At 41.9% G+C, this 20,128-nt stretch overlaps 1 protein-coding gene across 1 annotated transcript in view; it reads right to left on the bottom strand.

The window, feature by feature from the left end:
• The window catches only part of LOC129695676 (A disintegrin and metalloproteinase with thrombospondin motifs 19-like), a 392,435-nt gene that overhangs the window by 119,047 nt on the left and 253,260 nt on the right, over positions 1-20,128 (bottom strand). The window contains exon 13 of the mRNA XM_055632842.1: positions 19,276-19,445. Within this exon, the coding sequence (XP_055488817.1) occupies positions 19,276-19,445 (170 nt within the window). The remainder of the gene's footprint in view (positions 1-19,275; positions 19,446-20,128) is intronic.

The following is a 20,128-nucleotide window of genomic DNA, read 5'->3' as shown; positions in this document are numbered from 1 at the left end:
CTGTTGCTTGCTGGATCCGAGTGCAAACAGCAAATCATTGTGATAATTGCTGTGCCACTGCTAAAGTGGACAATGACTCAAACGCAGCCCATTCACATGGGCGATATAGGCATGAGATAGAAGTACAGGCAATCCCCATCTTATGGCCATTTGGGTTATGGCAATTTGCCCTTATGGAATTCACAAATCACTCCCAACAATTTGAGACAGGGAATAAAATTTACTCTTACAGAATTTATGTGATATCAAAATGAATACAAAATGTGAAAGAAACAGCAAATGTATTCATTTTTTATTATTAGTCACTCAATATTGTATGCAGATAGATTTGGATCTAATGCAACCGTGCCGACTGGATTTACAGTCACAGTGGAGTCTCTCCCTTGCTAGGCCCTCTCCAGTCCAAGGTCCCAGTGCAGTGTTACATTGTGGGGAGTAGCAGTAACCGTGGCTCCTTCAAGTAATCCCTCGGCCTTTTACCCCACTTCCACTAAGTCACATTTACCCCCCCCCCCCCCCCCCCCCCCCCCCCCCCCCCCCCCCCCCCCCCCCCCGAGCTTCTAGACATAGACCAAGGACAGTCTTGCACACAAATAGGCACTTTAGCCCTTAATGTTTGTGCCAAACAGGATGCCTGGTTAAACTGATCTCATCTGTCTGTATGTGATCCATATCCCTCTATTCCCGGCACTTACATGTGCCTATCTAAAAGCTTCTAAATGCCATTGTAAAAGCCTCTTCAATGCTATTGTATCTGGCTTCACCACCATCCCATGCACATACCAGACACATACCATGTGTAAAACATTTGCCCCCACATCTCAATGAAACTTCCCCCCTCTGACCTTATAACTATACCCTCTATTGTTGGAAATTTCCACCCTTCTATGTCACCTTTCTTCCATTAACCCTCAAGTCTTGAATACCATCCCTTTCCCTGATATCCACATATCCTAAACTGATTCCTAATCCACAAGGCGTGCGTCAGAGCAAATTATTCGTACATGAAGATCATGGCAATGCTGCAGTCAGAGACATCTGTTCACAAGACCTCGTATTGAAGAGGGTCATAAGATCATATGTGATAGGAGTAGAATTAGTCCATTCGGCCCATCAAGTCTACTCCACCATTCAATCATGGCTGATCCAACTCTCCCTCCTAGACCCATTCTCTTTCCTTCTCCTCATAACCCCTGGTACTAATCAAGAAAAGGGTGCAGGAAAGGAGGGGCCAGATGTGTCAACCTAAACAACACCATGCACAAGTCTTAAAGGCCTGTCCCACTTACGTGTCCTTGGCACGCACGCTATGCAACCTCGTGGTCGTGTTGAGGCGCACGGGCATCGTATGGCTGCGTGGGGCCGGTCCCACTTAGAAGTGCGGAGTGGTATGTAGTTGTGTGCGACATCGCGCCGTGTTCTGAAATTTTTGTCGTGAACTAAATCTTTGGTGCCAATGGCCTGTCGTGGAACTGACGGCCAAAGTGGGACAGACCCAAGACCCTGGCATGATGTAACGTCTCACCTTCAACAGCAGCAGAAGCAGGCAAACGATCGCCGAACTCGGCCAGGGGCTCACGGCCGTTGCGGTCCGGATCCGCCGCCACTTCTACTCCCAGAGCGGGGCCAAGAAAATTGAAGATAAACACAAAATGCAGGAGTAACTCTGTGGGACCGGCAACGTCTCTGGAGAGAAGCAATGGATGACGTTTTCGGGTCAAGACCCTTCTTTTCGGACTGAAGAAGAGTCTCGACACGAAACATCACCCATTGCTTCTCTCCTACTCCAGCTTTGTGTCCATCTTCAAATGACGTCACATGCTCCAGATAGCTGTGCGTACGCATGTAATCGTGCCCGACCTTCGCGGGATCATCGCGGCTCAACGCGACCACGAGGTCACGTAATTTGCATGCTCAGGACACATAAATGGGACAGGCCCTTAACTGCCTGAGTGGCTACAAACAAAACCTGACCAAATTTGTTCTTTTTTGTGCCCTTTTCTATCCTCTGACCTTCTTGTTAACCTCGGTCGTTAAATAATGGCAATGGGTTACTTTATCTTCATTGTTAAAATAAGAGAGAACAGCAGCCGTCATCTTGGCTTATAACATGAGGAGACTCCTTGGAAAAAAGTGGTTCGCGTAACAGAACAGTTCAATACAGGTGTTAAAGAGGGAACTGCAGATGCTGGAGAATCGAAGGTTACACAGAAAAGCTGGAGAAACTCAGCGGGTGCAGCAGCATCTATGGAGCGAAGGAAATAGGCAACGTTTCGGGCCGAAACCCTTCTTCAGACGGAAGAACCCTTCTTCAATACAGGTGGTCTTGTAGGAACGCAGTCCCCAGTAACACGGGGGTTGCCTGTAATACTCTGCTGCTGTGAACCACTGGAGGACCGACAAAGGCAACATCAAGATCTGCAGAGGTTCAAAGCATCATGAGCGAAATGAACATCACAAGTTATACAACAATTGGCCGAGGAGCAGGAGGAGGAAGATAAGTAATACAATAAAGGAGAGCCGGAAGGGAGGAGGCAACATGGACGGTCTTGTCCATCAAGGCTGCCTGCAAAGAGATCATGTCAGCATCTGTAACTTCTTAGGCAGTTCTTCTCAACAACTTTACCTCACATCTTTAGTTTTTTTAGTTTAGTTTAGTTTAGAGATACAGCACAGAAACAGGCCCTTCGGCCTACTGAGTTCGTAGCGACCAGCGATCCCCGCACACTAACACTATCCTACACACACTAGAGGCAATTTTACATACACCGAGCCAATTAACCTACATATCTGTACGTCTTTGGAATGTGGGAGGAAACCGAAGATCTCGGAGAAAACCTACGCGGTCACATGGAGAACGTACAAACTCCGAACACACAGCACCTGCAGACAGGATCGAACCCAGGTCTCCGCCGCTGCAAGCGCTGTAAGGCAGCAACTCTACCACTGCACCACAGTGGCTGCCCTCTGGCATCTCTGCCGATGGCCTTGATGTTGCGTGTCAGACAGCAAGCCAAGAGCACTGGCTCCTCTGGCATAAAAGGGACAGAGCTGCTTGAAGATATTCTCCAAGGATTAAAGCCACTTCCACTTCATTTTTGTGGGGTCTGAAGTGGCAGATGAGAAAAAAGTGAGAAATGTAGACTCTTCTACTAATGGGGCGAGGATGACATATGGGACAAGTGTGTAATTTGGGAGGTCCTTTCTACCCACTACTTTATACAGGGCCACTGTTTGCTGTTGTTGCCTTGCGGTCCTCAATTAAATCTTGAGTATTTCTGAACTTACAACAGTTGAGGATTGGGGTTCCCAGGAAGTACTCTGCTTATGAAACTTGGACTACTTGCGGCAAGTTTATTAAGGCATTGAAAGCAAAGCATTAATGTTCTCCATGTCAAACTCATTGTAACCCCAAAAGAACCAATATCCCAGGCCAGCGTCGCTAGCATTCATGTCCTGCTCATGTCCTGGTCACAGCTGGCTACAAGGGGCAGACCACAGTGTTTGCATGCATGGCACCAGACTCCTGAAACTTTATCAGTAACAGTAAATCCCAGTACACATCCAACCTTCCGTCTGTCACTGTTTAACACAGCATTTACTTGGAATGGAAGCACAAAAGTCATCGTAAAAAAGCAAAAAATGTTGAATTAATTTACAACATAATTCATGCAAAGTCAACAAATCATCCTTTCTTGATTTCATATCTGCTTATTTTTTGTATGCCTTTTTGGTGTTTCTAAGCAGTGTCCTCAGTGGCTGCAGCAGAGCTAGTGCTTGGCTGCTAACTATCACTAGAGATGGTAATGACTGTCCTTGGAGAGTGACCGTAAGCAGATTTAGTTGCGTTTAGTTTAGAGGTAGAGGGTGGAAACGGGTCTTTCGGCCCACGGGATCTGCGCCGACCACCAATCTCTGTACACTAGCACTATCCAACACAATAGGTATATTTTTTCATTTTTAACCGAAGCCAATTAACCTACAAACCTGTATGTCTTTAGAGTGTGGGAGGAAATCAGAGCACCCGGGGAAAATCCACACGGTCATGGGGAGGAGGTACAAACTACATACAGACTGCTCCTGCAGTCAGGATTGAACCCGGGTCTCTGGCAGGTAAAGCAGCAACTCTACCACTGCGCCAAGGTGCCGTCCATCTATAGTGTCAGGAAAGCCAGTGTAGACCTGGTTTGCTGACAGATAATTCACATCAAGGCCACGAGCAGAGTGAGAGGGAAGGCTCCTGAGAGGACAGTGGGGTCCTGCTTTAAGGAGCTCCAGCAATTTTCCAGGGTGGTGTTCAGAAATCCTTGAGCATGGAATTTTTAGAATACTGGTACACTTTGTAAGCATGATGATGATAATTGCCAAAACTTGCAAGGCATGTGGGTGACGATACATGATGGTTGCCTCGATTTCCATTATTATGTTGCAGTGGAGGGTACAATGACAATTATCACACATTGCCGTTAGCTGGGTCCACAATTGTATGAGTGAAGCTAACTTCCATTCATGAAAGCGTTGGCATCAAGTCATTCTGAAAGTCATGTGCTAAGTGGTATTGAACTCCTTCGTGTATATTAAGTACTTCATTGTGCATAATCCACAGCCTTCTTAAATTGTCAGCATCAAATTCCCAGCTATGTTTTCTGCACCAGAACTTGCATATGACCTCACTCTCTAGCTATCAGGGTTGTGGTGTCCTGGCTACCTGCCTTGGCCATTGTCTGCCTGGTAATTCATCAAATGCAAATCCTGGCTCTATGCTCTACTAAAACACAGTGTCAGTATGTGAACTGCGGGCTGTTAGTGTGAAGTCAAGCATCTATGATTTTTTTAATCTTCATCTTCTTCCTGCAGTTCAGTGTTTTCTCTCTGATTGCAGTGCATTCTAAATGCAGTGCAAAAGGCATAAATGCTATGTTGTGATCACTGAATGGAGGCAAAATGAAAGAAAACCTAATACATTAATTGTGGCTTTTAACAGAAGAACAGAAAGCAATATGTTTGGAGGAGGATTAGATGTCATCTCTGACGGTTTCAACCCTGGCACTGGCAACAGTCTTGGTAATTCCCCCACACATGGGTGGAAATCCTGGGGGGGGGGGGACATGTCTCCCCCCCCCTTCCCCTCTGGCTCTGGGAGGAGGGGGACAATCCCCCCCATGTTTTGTAATCCTGACTTTATCTGAAGCTTTCTAAGGGCTGAATTGGCCCATTCAGTGCGGCTTAAAATCAAACTGCTGTATCGAGGCGATCGAGGCTCCCCATGCTGAAGCCCCCGCCGACCGATGAAAGGCCACGTTGACAGGCCGATTCAAGCCCCATGATTTGGGGCAGACGAAGCTGCTGTTGCTGGAGTTCGGAGTCGGTCACCAACCAGCTCAACTTCTGATGTTACCGTCCACAGGGCCCACGGCCGAAGCCTCGCGTGTGTGTGCATGCACGCACGGCTGCCAAGAAATTGTGTCCCCCCCACGTTTTGATAGCGATTTCCGTGCCTGCCTCCACATGAACTGGGTCTGCGGGCATGCTAGTTAGATTCTACTGTGTCTGATTGTGTGCCAATTATCCTACAAACGAAGTAAGAGAAAACAAGTGATGAGGAGCCAGTGAAAGAATGCCACACAATCACTCTGAAGAAAGGTCCTGATCCAAAACGTCACATATCCATGCTCTCCGGAGCCACTGAGTTACTTCAGCAACTTGTGTCTATCTTTGGTCAAAATCAAATGCTGTCAGCATGTGGCGGCTGTGCAGTGATGGTGTGAGGCTTGGCAGCTCTATTGTATGTCTGAAGGCAGAGTGAATCAATGCATGTTAAATACAGGTACAGATTGATCAATATTGTTTGTAGGTGAGAGTTGGAAATGAGGAGATGTGTATAGTTCCTTTAGCTCAAAATGCAGCTGATGTGGTAAGGCAATTGAAGATGCATTCACTGATCTTGGCCATTTGATATAATCGAATGTCTTGAGGCACTGCATCCAGGTCCTTGGAGCTTGACCACTGACACTGCTCCCCATGTGCCTGCACCAATCACCTTCAGAACTAGTGTATTGGTGGGCTTTTGATACTCTATGTATACAGCCCATCTCCCATTTTCTCCAATAAAACTTCCAGTACAGCAATCAGGGTGGCACGGTGGTGCAGCAGTAAAGTTGCTGCCTTATAGTGCCAGAGACCTGGGTTCGATCTGGACTACAGGTGCTGCCTGTATGGAGTTGTACTTTCTCCCTGTGACCACATGGTTTTTCTCTGGGTGCTCTGGTTTCCTCCCACATTCCAAAAAGCGCAGGTTAGCTTAGTTAGCTTCTATAAATTGCCCCAAGTGGGGTGCAGGATGGGATAACATAGAACTAGTGTATTGGTCGGTGCGGATTTGCTAGGCCGACGGGCATGTTTCAATGCTATAACAATTTCCACGATCAGGTTTACTAAAAAAATAACAGTCAGTAATTTCTCTGGTCACAGTGCACCTACTTTAAAAAAAGATAGACTAACTAACTGGATATAATAAGTCAGAAGATGTTGGATGCCTGAGCAGACAATAATTATTGCTGGTACAAGAGTTAATCCTGGCTAAATTGGAGCAGCCAGGATATTAAAATTGGTGTACTGCTAGGCCATTTTGGTCAAGTTTTTTTTTTTTTTTTTTTTGTTTTTTTTTTTTTTTGTTTATTTTATTAGAAGTTAATACAGCACAAAACAGTACAGTGGCGCCTAATTTTAGGTGCCAACTATGTAATACCGTAATCCATTCTATGTACAACCTCTAGTTTTATGTTATAAGAAAAAAGTAAGCAGATCAAGAAAAAGAAAGCAATAGAAAGGGGAAAAAGTGGAAAAATAGATGGCAGAGAGTAGAAAAACGTGAAGTGTGTATATAAAAAATAAAAAAAGGAAGAGAGAAAGAGGAGAGTAGAAATAGAAGAGAAGGCCCCTTAAAAGAGAATTTTTCAAATCTGTATTCGGAGATGTAGATCTATCCGCGTCATGAACTGAAATCGGCAATCCTTACGGCACCGCTGCATCACATGATTCCAAAAAGTCGATAAAAGGAGACCAACTCTTTAAGAATTGGTCATATTTATCTATTAGTCGGAGTCTCATTTTCAAGGGACCTACAAGACCACCTGTATTGAAGAAGGGTTCTTCCGTCTGAAGAAGGGTTTCGGCCCGAAACGTTGCCTATTTCCTTCGCTCCATAGATGCTGCTGCACCCGCTGAGTTTCTCCAGCTTTTCTGTGTAACCTTCGATTCTCCAGCATCTGCAGTTCCCTCTTTAACACCTGTTTTGAACTGTTCTGTTACGCGAACCACTTTTTTCCAAGGAGTCTCCTCATGTTATAAGCCAAGATGACGGCTGCTGTTCTCTCTTATTTTAACAATGAAGATAAAGTAACCCATTGCCATTATTTAACGACCGAGGTTAACAAGGCGTGCTATGTCCATCATATTCCTAATCCACATTTTAACAGTTGGTGTGGTTGTACTTTTCCAAAATTTAAGTATCAATTTCTTTCCAATTATTAACCCATAATTAAAAAAAACATTTTGATCTTTATTTAAATTGGTATCTTCTCCTATTATTCCAAATATAATCCATTCTGTTTTGGGTTCTATTCTTGACTTGAAAATCTTTGTAAATATATCGAATATATCACTCCAAAATTTATTCAACTTTGTACATCCAACAAATGAGTGTGTTATATTAGCGTTTTGAAACAAACATTTATCGCATCTGGGAGAGACGTTTGGATAAAATTTGTTCAACCTCGTTTTTGAATAATATAGTCTATGTAATAATTTGAATTGAATTAAATTGTGTCTTGCATTAATTGAACAGTTATGTGTGTTCATCAAATATTTTTCCCATCTATCCTTCGAGATCTTTGTCATTAGCTCTTGTTCCCAATCTTCCCTTAATGCTTCTGTTGAGGGTGATTCTCTATTTAATATATTATTATAAAAGTATGATATTAATTTTTGTGAATCAGCCTTAATATTCATTGCTTCTTCTAAAGGATCTAAAAATATAGTTTGAAATCTATGTGTATGTTTCTTCATAAAGTCACATACCTGTATATATTTAAAATATTGATTATCCTTCAATTTAAATTTTAATTTTAATTGTTGAAATGATAACAGTTTGCCCACTTCATACATGTCCCCTACTTTCCTAATCCCCAGTCTATCCCATTGCTGATATGTGTTGTCGATGAGAGAAGGTTTGAATGCGGGGTTGTTCAGTAGTGGGGTTAGTACTGATAAATTATTTAATTTCAAGGATGCTTTTATTTGTTTCCAAATTCTTATTATATTGTGAATAATTGGGTTCTTCTTATATATTATACTATTCAATTTTATCGGTGAGAGCAGGATCGTTCCTATATCGTGCGGATAGCACTCCTCTTTCTCCATTCTTATCCACTCCAACTGCTGAGTGGAACTATCTAGCCAGTATATTATGTTCTTAATATGCACTGCCCAGTAGTAATATATAAAGTTAGGTAATGATAAAACCCCCACTTCTTTAGATTTGCACAAATGCTTTCGTTGAATTCTATGTGTTCTGTAGTCCCATATAAAATTAGTGATAGTGGAATCTAATTTTTTGAAAAAATATTTTGGAATATATATTGGAATTGCTTGAAACAAATATATTAATTGTGGTAGGAAAGTCATTTTTATAGCGTTAATTCTGCCTATCAATGAGAGTGGAAGCGTTTTCCAAAATTTAATCGTATCATTCAGTTTATTTAATAGTGGTATAAAATTAGCACTAAATAATGATTTGTGTCTTCTCGTAATCTGAATACCCAGGTACTTAAATTTTTCTGTTGCAATTTTGAAGGGGAATTTTAGTAAGTGTCTCGAATCCTGTGGTTTTAAAGACATAATTTCGCTTTTATTCCAATTTATTCTGTATCCTGAAAAAGAGCCGAATTCCTCAATTAGTGTTAATAAGGTGGGTATACTCGTTTGTGTATTAGTAATATATAAAAGGATATCATCCGCGTATAATGAAATTTTATTCTTTGAGTCCTTGCTGTTATATCCGTGAATATTCGGGTGATTTCTAATCCTTTCGGCCAACGGTTCTATCATAAGGGCAAATAGCAATGGTGATAAGGCACACCCTTGCCTATTACCCCTTGATAAGTAAAATTTTGGAGATAGTGTATTGTTAGTTAATCTTCTTGCCGTAGGTCTGTCATAAAGTAGTTTAATCCATCTGATAAAATTCTCTCCCATATTAAATTTTTGGAGTACCTTGTATAAATACTGCCATTCTACTTGATCAAATGCCTTCTCTGCATCCAACGTGACCACTGAGATATCTTCATTGTCCTTCTTATGAGAGTACATTATATTAAAAAGCCTTCTCAAATTATTAAATGATTGTCTTTTGGGTATAAATCCCGTTTGATCCGTATTTATTAAATTGTTAATATAATTATTTAGCCTTCTAGCTAGAATCTTTGCTAAAATTTTCTGATCCGTATTTAGAAGTGATATAGCTCTATAAGAACCAGGCTCTTCTAAATCTTTATCTTTTTTTGGTATAAGCGTTATTGTTGCTTCTGCTAGGGTTTCTGGTAGTTTATTTTCAGTATAAGCCTGCGTGTATAAATTAAATAATCTTGGTACAATAGACTCCTGAAATCTTTTATAAAATTCATTACTAAAGCCATCTGGTCCTGGGGTCTTCCCATTTTTCAATGAGTTTATTATTTGTTTTATTTCTTCACTAGTAATCCGTGCTCCTAATTGCTCTTGTTCTAAACTACCCAATTTTGGGAGCTTGCAATTATCTAAAAAATTTGTAATTTTACTTACATCTGTCTTTATTTTGGATGTGTATAAATTATGATAAAATTGGGCAAACCTCTTATTAATATCCTTAGGCAATGTTAGCAACTCACCATTGTCCGATTTAATTTTTGTAATAGTTTTTTCCTTTTCTCGTTGCTTCAGTTGCCTCGCAAGCAGTTTATGTGGCTTATCCCCAAATTCGAAGTGTGCTTGTTTTGTAATTTGGAATACTCTTATTACTCTAGCCGATAATATTCTATTGACTTTATATTGATCAATATTGTTTGTAGGTGAGAGTTGGAAATGAGGAGATGTGTATAGTTCCTTTAGCTCAAAATGCAGCTGATGTGGTAAGGCAATTGAAGATGCATTCACTGATCTTGGCCATTTGATATAATTGAATGTCTTGAGGCACTGCATCCAGGTCCTTGGAGCTTGACCACTGACACTGCTCCCCATGTGCCTGCACCAATCATCTTCAGAACTAATGTATTGGCGGGCTTTTGATACTCCATGTATACAGCCCATCTCCCACTTTCTCCAATAAAACTTCCAGTACAGCAATCAGGGTGGCACGGTGGTGCAGCAGTAAAGTTGCTGCCTTATAGTGCCAGAGACTTGGGTTCGATCTGGACTACAGGTGCTGCCTGTATGGAGTTGTACTTTCTCCCTGTGACCACATGGTTTTTCTCTGAGTGCTCTGGTTTCCTCCCACATTCCAAAAAGCGCAGGTTAGCTTAGTTAGCTTCTATAAATTGCCCCAAGTGGGGTGCAGGATGGGATAACATAGAACTAGTGTATTGGTCGGTGCGGATTTGCTAGGCCGACGGGCATGTTTCAATGCTATAACAATTTCCACGATCAGGTTTACTAAAAAAATAACAGTCAGTAATTTCTCTGGTCACAGTGCACCTACTTTAAAAAAAGATAGACTAACTAACTGGATATATATAACTGGATATAATAAGTCAGAAGATGTTGGATGCCTGAGCAGACAATAATTATTGCTGGTACAAGAGTTAATCCTGGCTAAATTGGAGCAGCCAGGATATTAAAATTGGTGTACTGCTAGGCCATTTTGGTCAAGTTAAATGTGCTTTTGCAGAACTGCGACAAGCTGCTGAATGGTGCCAGTTTGTCTGTGGCCTAGATAAGAGCTGAGAGAAAGAATGGGACATCTGCAGAGTCTTTCAATAAGGTGTACAGTCAAGTCAAGTCAAGTTTATTGCATGGAACTGATTGGGTCAATGTAAACCAGATATATGTAGTTTAAATAATGTTACAAAGCCTTATTTGACAGTTGTTGATTGATTGAAATGTTAAGCTTTGTCTAGGTTGTCTGAATCCCAGGGCACATGTTGCATAATTCATCTGTGTTAACTTCCATCTCGAAGCTTCACCAGATAAAATTTATTAGTTACTGTGTTATTGGGTTAGGGAACTGTCTATCATGAGCTGTGTTAATCGATATGTGTTATTGGACTGTGCAAAGACCACCCCCATTTGGTTCGGCCCCTCAAGGTTCGGGGACCTATAAAAAGTAGTTCCCTCGTGGTCTGATGTCGATCTTCTGGAAGGACGCTTGGGACTGCGTGACCTTTTGGAGTGTCTGTGCTTGCACAAGGCTAGAAGGGCTTGGCCAAGCAGGTACAAGGATCGAACCTGCGGTGGTTAGGTATTGTATAAGGGAATTTGTGTTGTGTTATCCAAAATAAAGTTTGGTGCAAGCACAAAAACTTTGATGAGCAAAAGGTTGCCTTGTAATCAATGGACGTGCAGTAAAAACTACATCACCTTGGGAAGTATGCCTGCTATCCTTAGTTTTATTTTTCATTATAAATTTCTCTGTGCATGTTTGACATAAAAATGTTATATTCATTATGAAAACAGTAAAATCTCAAGAACAGCAATCATTAGGACAGGAACAGATAGTCAGTCCTTATAACATATTTACTATGGCATTGGGGATGACGCCAGGTTTGACAGTGACCATACTGACATAGGGTGTGGGGTGAACACATGTGATTTGTTTTATTTACAGTAACAAGGAAGTCCAGGACCACAAGGGACACTGTCCCTCATCGTCAGGATGCAAATGCAGTGGCTCTGGTGATCTCAAGTGATGGTCCTGACTGCTCTGTCCTGGTCTCGAAGGATTCAGGCTTCTCCCTGCAGTTCACCCTTGCCTTGAGCAAAGGCACTGGAATTCTTAGCTACATCCTGGTGGCTCAGCTTTGGCTTGAAGAGCAATTGCTGGTGATCTCTGGTTTATCCTGGAGGCTCAGTTTGTGCCTCTGTGTGTGGGCACAATCCCTCATTGTCCATGAAGAGGCACTGGAGCCTCAGGCTTTCCCTAGCTACTCAGTCTTAGCCTCAGTAAAAGCACTGGTTTCTTGAGAATTTCTTAAATGTTTTTTTACAAAACATGGATTATAATTGGTTCTGATTTAACATTGGTTTCAAATGCTCGATTTGTCAATGCTGTACAATCACATTTACATATTTGTACATTTCAACCAACTTTTACTATATGGTTTTTATTAATATTGAAGGTTATTAAATTCAGTATAGATATATTGCATTGAGGCCAGAAGAATGCCCCATGTGAGGCAATTTTAGTGTAAGCCTGGAAAATCATAAATGCTTTACTGCATTTGATCATGATAAAAGTACCATCAAATGTGAGTTAATTCCATTCTAATGGCCACAACTGAATATCATAAATTCCTTCCTAATGTCACAAAATGCCTCCAACAAATAGCATGTTCTTCATCAAAAGCAACCATTATTTTCATTCAACTTCCTCGTTCTCACATTAATATCCATATCCAAAACATGATTCTTTTGTTTTTCTCTTTTCAAATTAAAAAAAATAATTTTCATTTCGCTCCCCCTACCTCTTGTTTTCCATTCCTTGTCATTTTCTTTTAGGCCATTCACTCTCTCCATTTTACTTTGATTCTTTTGCTTTTTGTGTAAACTAGTCCAACTCCCGCAACTTTCTCTCTGGTTTCTGCTTCTCTATGTACTTAAACTTCTTGAATATAATCGATTAACATTTTCTCTGTGAGCTCAGGCAGTATCAGATATCTGGCTAAGACCATGAAACCAGTATTGGGAACAAGACAGAATATTGTAGCTCCTCAAAATCGCTTGGCCAAGAACTCTAGAAAAGTTTCAATGGAAAAAATACAATGACACTCTTATGTGCCGGGATTGTTCAAAATCCACCATGCAAAGAACAGGCGTTCTCAGTCCTTCATGCTTGGCAATTTTAGACAGCTTGAAAGTACTGAAGTCAGCTTATTGCACTAGCTGAAATGAGGAAATGTAATGAACATCTTGATAGGCATCAAAGCTGTTTGTCGGCCAAATTTGGCTGGTGTATTGAATCTTAATACCAGGAGCAGCATACCAAAGAGATTCAAATTCAATGCCACTAAGAATGACGGTAACATTCTGTCATGACTACTAGGAGACGGATCTATTGAGTCACTTATAACTAGAGCCAGGTACAGCTCCTGAAGGACTGTGTTGGGGAACTGGAGAAGCAAGTGGATGACCTCAGGTTCGTCCGAGAAACTGAGTCGTTCCTTGACAAGTCCTACAGTAACAATGTTACACCTATGGTACTGGAAGAGAGAAGGTGGGTGACGGTGAGAAAGGGAAGGAAACATTGAATGCAAAGGTCCCCGGATGTTGTACCTCTTGTGAACAGGTTCACCCACTTAAAAGCTGTCGGGACAGGAGACGTTATCACACTGAGTGGCGGACTGGCTTGCGAAGCAAAAAGGGCTGTTGAGCCAAAACCAAAGAGGCCAACGTCAGGCAACGCCATTGTAGTTGGAGACTCCATTGTGAGAGGAACGGACAGGGGTTTCTGCAGGAACAGACGGGATTCGAGGATAGTGTGCTGCCTTCCTGGTGCCAGGATCCACGATGTCATGGGCAGAATGCAGAAAATCCTCAAGGGCGAAGGTGAACAGCCAGAAGTGGCAGTGCATCTTGGCACAAACGATGTCGGAAAGAAGGGGATGAATATTCTGGAGCGTGACTTTAGAGAGCTCGGAAAAATGCTGTAAAGCAGGACCTCCAAAGTTTTTATCTCCAGTTTGCTTCCAGTTCCTCGTGCTGGCGAGAGCAGGAACAGGGAGATACGGGACCTGAATGTGTGGCTGAGGAACTGGTGCAGAGGGCAGGGATTTAGATTCTTAGATCACTTGGGATCTGTTTTGGAGTAAGGGGGAACTGTACAAAAGGGATGGTTTGCATCTTAACAGGTGGGGGACCAGCATTCTGGCAGGCAGTTTTGCCACTGCTACACGGGTGGTTTTAAACTGAATAAGGGGGGTGGGGTGTCAAATGGGATAGTCGAGGACGGAGTTAAAGGGAAAGAGAGTAAAGGGATGGTTAATGACCCCAGAATTAACGGAAAAGGAAGCTCACAAAGGGATAGGGAAGTATGGGCAAATGTAATAGGGATCGATGTGAAAGGTGAGATGCGTAAGGAATTAAAAGTATTGTATATGAATGCGCTAAGTATAAGAAGTAAAGTAGATGAGCTTGAGGCTCAGTTAGAGGTTGGTAGATATGACATTGTGGGGATTACTGAGACGTGGCTGTTGGAGGATCGGGCCTGGGAACTTAATATTCAGGGTTATACATCCTATAGAAAGGATAGGCAGGTGGGCAGAGGAGGGAGGGTAGCTCTGCTGGTGAGGGAAGGAATTCAGTCCCTTACGAGGGAAAACATAGGGACTGACGAGGTAGAGTCACTGTGGATTGAGTTGAGGAATTGTAAAGGCAAGAAGACACTAATTGGTGTTATCTACAGACCCCCAAATAGTAGCCCGGATGTAGGGTGTAAGTTGCAACAGGAGCTAAAACTGGCATGTAATAAAGGTAATGCCACTGTGGTGATGGGGGATTTCAATATGCAGGTCGACTGGGAAAATCAGGTTGATTCTAGACCCCAAGAAAGAGAGTTTGTAGAATGCCTCCGAGATGGATTCTTGGAGCAGCTTGTAATGGAGCCGACCAAAGAAAAGGCAATTCTGGATTTAGTGTTGTCCAATGAACCAGATATGATAAGAGAACTTGAGGTAAACGAACCGCTTGGAGGTAGTGATCATGATTAGTTTTAATCTGCAATTTGAGAAGGAGAATGTTAACTCGGAAGTGTCAGTGATGCAGTTGAACAACGGGGACTATGAAGGCATGAGAGGGGAGCTGGCCAAGGTAGACTGGAAAGGGATCCAAGCAGGAATGACAGTGGAACAGCAATGGCAGGAATTTCTGGGCATAATCCGGAAGACATAGGATCATTCCATTCCAAAAAGGAAGAAAGATTCTAAGGGGAGTAGGAGGCAACTGTGGCTGACAAGAGAAGTTAGGGATAGAATAAAACTAAAAGAAAAGATGTATAACACAGCAAAGAGTAGCCGGCAGCCAGATGATTGGAAATCTTTCATAGGCAACAGAAGGAAACAAAACGAGCAATATGGGCTGAAAAGATGAAGGGAAGCTGGCCAGGAATATAAAAAAAGGACAGTAAAAACTTCTTTAGATATGTTAAGGGAAAAAGAGTAGCAGTCAAATGTGGGTCCCTTGAAGGCAGACACAGGTGAAATTATTATAGGCAACAAGGAAATGGCAGAATAATTGAATAGGTACTTCGGATCTGTCTTCACTAAGGAAGACACAAACAATCTCCCAGATTTACCGCAGGACAGAGGATCTAAGGAGGTAGAGGAACTGAAAGTAATTTTCATTAGGCGAGAAATAGTATTGAGTAGGCTAATGGGACTGAAGGATAATAAATCCCCTGGGCCTGATGGTCTGCATCCCAGGGTCCTCAGGGAGGTGGCTCTAGAAATAGTGGACGCATTGGTGATCATTTTCCAATGTTCAATAGATTCAGGATCAGTTCCTGTGGATTGGAGGATAGCTAAAGTTATCCCACTTTTCAAGAAAGGAGCGAGAGAGAAAATGGGGAATTACAGACCAATTAACCTGACTTCGGTGGTGGGAAAGATGCTGGAGTCAATTATTAAAGAGGTAATAATGGGGCATTTGGATAGCAGTAAAATGATTAGCCCATCAACATGGATTTATGAAAGGGAAATCATGCTTGACTAATCATCCGGAATTTTTTGAGGATGTGACAAGTAAAATGGATGAAGGGGAGCCAGTGGATGTAGTGTATCTAGACTTTCAGAAAACCTTTGATAAGGTCCTGCACGGGAGACTGGTGACTAAAATTAGAGCACATGGTATTGGGGGTGGGTGTTGACATGGATAGAAAATTGGTTGGCAGACCGGAAACAAAGAGTAGGAGTGAACGGGTCCTTTTCAGAATGGCAGGCAGTGGCGAGTGGAGTGCCGCAAGGGGCCGCAACTGTTTACCATATATGTTAATGATTTGGAAGAGGGAATTAGGAGCAACACTAGCAAGTTTGTGAATGACACAAAGCTGGGTGGCAGTGTGAACTATGAAGAGGATGTTAGGAGGTTGCAGGGTGACCTGGACAGGTTAAGTGAGTGGGCAGATGCAGCATAATATAGATAAATGTGAGTTTATCCACTTTGGCGGCAAAAACAAAGAGGCAGATTATTATCTCAATGGGGTTAGGTTAGGTAAGGGGGCGGTGCAGCGAGACCTGGGCGTCCTTGTACACCGGTCACTGAAAGTTGGTTTACAGGTACAGCAGGCAGTGAAGAAAGCTAATGGAATGTTGGCCTTCATAACAAGAGGATTTCATTATAGGAGTGAAGAGGTTCTTCTGCAGTTGTATAGGGCTCTGTTGAGACCACATCTAGAGTATTGTGTACAATTTTGGTCTCCTAATTTGAGGAAGGACATCCTTGTGATTGAGGCAGTGCAGCGTAGGTTCACGAGATTGATTCCTGGGATGGCGAGACTGTCATATGAGGAAAGATTGAAAAGACTAGGCATGTACTCACTGGAGTTTAGAAGGATGAGGGGGAATCTTATAGAAACATATAAAATTATAAAAGGACTAGACAAGCTAGATGCAGGAAAAATGTTCCCAATGTTGTGAGAGTCCAGAACCAGGGGCCACAGTCTTAGAATAAAGGGGAGGTCATTTAAGACTGAGGTGAGAAAAATCTTTTTCACCCAGAGAGTTGTGAATTTATGGAATTCCCTGCCACAGAGGGCAGTGGAAGTCAATTCATTGGATGGATTTCAGAGAGAGTTAGATAGAGCTCTAGGAGCTAGTGGAGTCAAGGGATTTGAGGAGAAGGCAGGCATGGGTTATTGATAGGGGACGATCATCCATGATCACAATGAATGGCGGTGCTGGCTTGAAGGGCTGAATGGCCTTCTCCTGCACCTATTTTCTATGTTTCTATGTTTATATGGGTGTTTAGGCACTAAAAATCTCTAAAATAGGCAGACAAAAAGGCATATTAAAATTACAAAAAAGGCCCGAAAAGGCATTTATTGACAAAAAATATGCATGCATTTATTTCCACCACCAAAATATGGATAAAAATGATAATATAAAGGTATACTATATTAAGTGACCAAAAGTTGCCTGGTTGCACATAATTACTAGCATTTTTTTCAAATGATCTGGTGTTAAACTATGCTGTCTGTCAGATTATGCTTCAGTTGTGAAAAACATCTTCCTACCCCAGCAGTGGTCGCTGGTGCATACCTGAAACAAGTTACAGACTCTATATTCATGTCGCTATCTTGTGCATTACAACTACCTTTGAGAACTTTAGCTATGTTTTGTATTTCTTCAAGATCTTTGTTAGCTAAGATCACTATCACATTTTCCTTGTATGTCTTTACCTACTGCCAGGAACTTTATGAATATCGTCAGTTACTTTGTTGAAAACCTTCAAGTTATTCACTAATGTTTCGCCACGTTTTTCAAAGGAAGTGATAGCTTGTGGGGAGTTTGCAAATTTGGAAGCAATAAACACAAGATCGCAGTGGAGGGACTTTTTCTGCTTGATTTTTACTGACGATCCTGATTGCAGCAGATTCTTCTTCTTCAAAACAGTTGACAATTTATTTTATCTTTTCAAAATTTGCAGCAGAATAGAGTGCAGCATAGTAGAGAGCCATGTACCCCACCTTGTCAAAACGGGCTGAGGAGGTAGTGGAATCTCGGGTGCTATTTCCTTGAACAACTGCACACGTCACGGTACATTAGGGAAGATTTTCTTGACATTGGAAACTAGCGATCGACATTTGGAAACAAGCTACGTATGTGCTTGGCAATTCTATGAAATCCTTGAGCTAAGCATATCAAATGCAACATTTTGGGGTATAACATTTTAAGAGCATGAGCAGCTTTTTTCATGTACAGCTGCATCAGTCACCAACAGAAGAACATTCTCGTGTTTTATACCTCTGGCCAAAGTACAAGAAGTGAAGGTGTAAACAACTGAACAATAGTTGAGCTGTTTGACTTCTCCAATATTTCCAATGTCAATAAATACTCCTTTGATGGTTGACCTGCCTCCAGTGTAGGGATGACCACGTTGGCAACATATATCCCCAAGCATCTGTTGTCTCGTCTATTGAGATCCATATTTTGTTGCATGCAACTTCATTTCTAATTTTCTGCACAACATTGTTGAAGTTGCTGTCAACATAATTTTTCCGTAATTATGACTCACCTAGTTTATGTTCCTCTGTGCATTTCTCTAAAAAAAAAACTCTGAGAGATTTGTTTTCCAATTTCCACAGTGGAATTCCAGCATCAATGAATGTCTTGCACAGATCACTCGAAAACTCAGATTTGTGACTGGAGCCAGCAGTAAATGTAGAGAGGAGATAAGCTTGGGTATTTCACTTTGGTAGTCTACACCCCAGCGATATCAACATTATCTTCTCCTTCCTCCCCCTTCCCTTTATCAGCGCTCCTTCTAGTTCTACTGTCTTCGCCTCTTCCTTTCTTTTTCCCGCCCCCCTCCCCACACCAGTCTGGAGAAGGGTCTCGACTCGAAACGTCGCCTATTTTTTCTCTCCATAGATGCTCCATAAATGAATGAACGACCGACGGTGGCGCCCCCGGTTTCACCCTGGTGGTGGAAATTTTCTTGTAAGTTATACTATGTTAACAGGTTAATAATAACATTAATATTAACGTGTTAACATAGAAAATGTCATTGTAATCACGGTACAATTAGAGACCTTTTAGCAAAACGGCAAAAAAAGGCTAATTTAGGCATTCGATCGTGAAAAAGGCATTATTCTGGTGAAATCATCAAAAAAGGCATGAAAAGGTATTCATGGCAAAATCCTGGCTCTACTTATAACCATGTTAGACCGGGTATCAATTTTTCAACTGTTATACACAATCATAACACACATCAGAACTGCAACCTCTGTCAATTCGCAAAATTGATAGCTGGAAATCCTGTAGAATGCAAACATAATTTTAAGTTCTTCAAGGAGACTTTTAGGAACATATTTACCTTCATCGGTGACAGCATACCACTGCAAGGAATGCTTTTGGTATGACGGCCTTTTGAATGACTGGCATTGTAAGTTTCGAAAGTTTGGCACTCCTGTTGGACAGGGGGGTTTCTTGCATATCCTGTACTGTACACGGGAACCCTGACAATTCTTGCCTTCAGGACCAGGCCTGTGATGGAAAGAAAATAATTTTAATTTTTGTCTGAGTTCAGTTTATTGTCATGTACACCAATGTACAGTGAAAAGCTTTTTGTTGCCTGCTATCCAGTCAGCAGAAAGACAATACATGATTCCATTTGAGCCATCCACAGTGCACAGATACAGACTAAAGGGCATAATAATTTGAACATCTGTTGAGAAAGCACAATTCAACTGGGATAGATCCTTCAGCTCCGTTTGTAAACAATCTCTAAACTTCCTCAGAATCTGGAAGGCCAATATCAACTCGGGTGTTATTGCAATTTTTCTCTGCAATTGGTAGAGTTTCTATGTTCCTTAAAAGGCTCTTGACAGAACAAGTCGTTTTCACTGGCATATGGTTTTTGCTCCAAATAGTTTTCCATTGTCCTCACCACTTCTATAGCTATCAATCTGAACACCAATTGCATGTTGCATTTTTAAGAAAGTAATTTACTTTGAGCTGCATCTGCATTCTCCACAATATATTCACCCACACACCCCTTTAAGGTGAAGGGAAATAGATTTATAGAAAACTGAGGGGTAACCTTTTTCTCTCATGGTGGTGGGTGTATGGAACAAACTGCCAGAGGAGGAAGTTGAGGCAGGGACTATCCCAACATTTAAGAAACAGTTAGACAGGTACATGGATAGGATAGGTTTGGAGGGATATGG

The sequence above is a fragment of the Leucoraja erinacea genome, chromosome 3 (assembly GCF_028641065.1).
Source record: "Leucoraja erinacea ecotype New England chromosome 3, Leri_hhj_1, whole genome shotgun sequence".
In the NCBI taxonomy this organism is placed as follows: Eukaryota; Metazoa; Chordata; class Chondrichthyes; order Rajiformes; family Rajidae; genus Leucoraja; species Leucoraja erinaceus.
The sequence above is the reverse complement of the archived record's forward strand: the minus strand, read 5'-3'. Positions and strand labels throughout refer to the sequence as shown.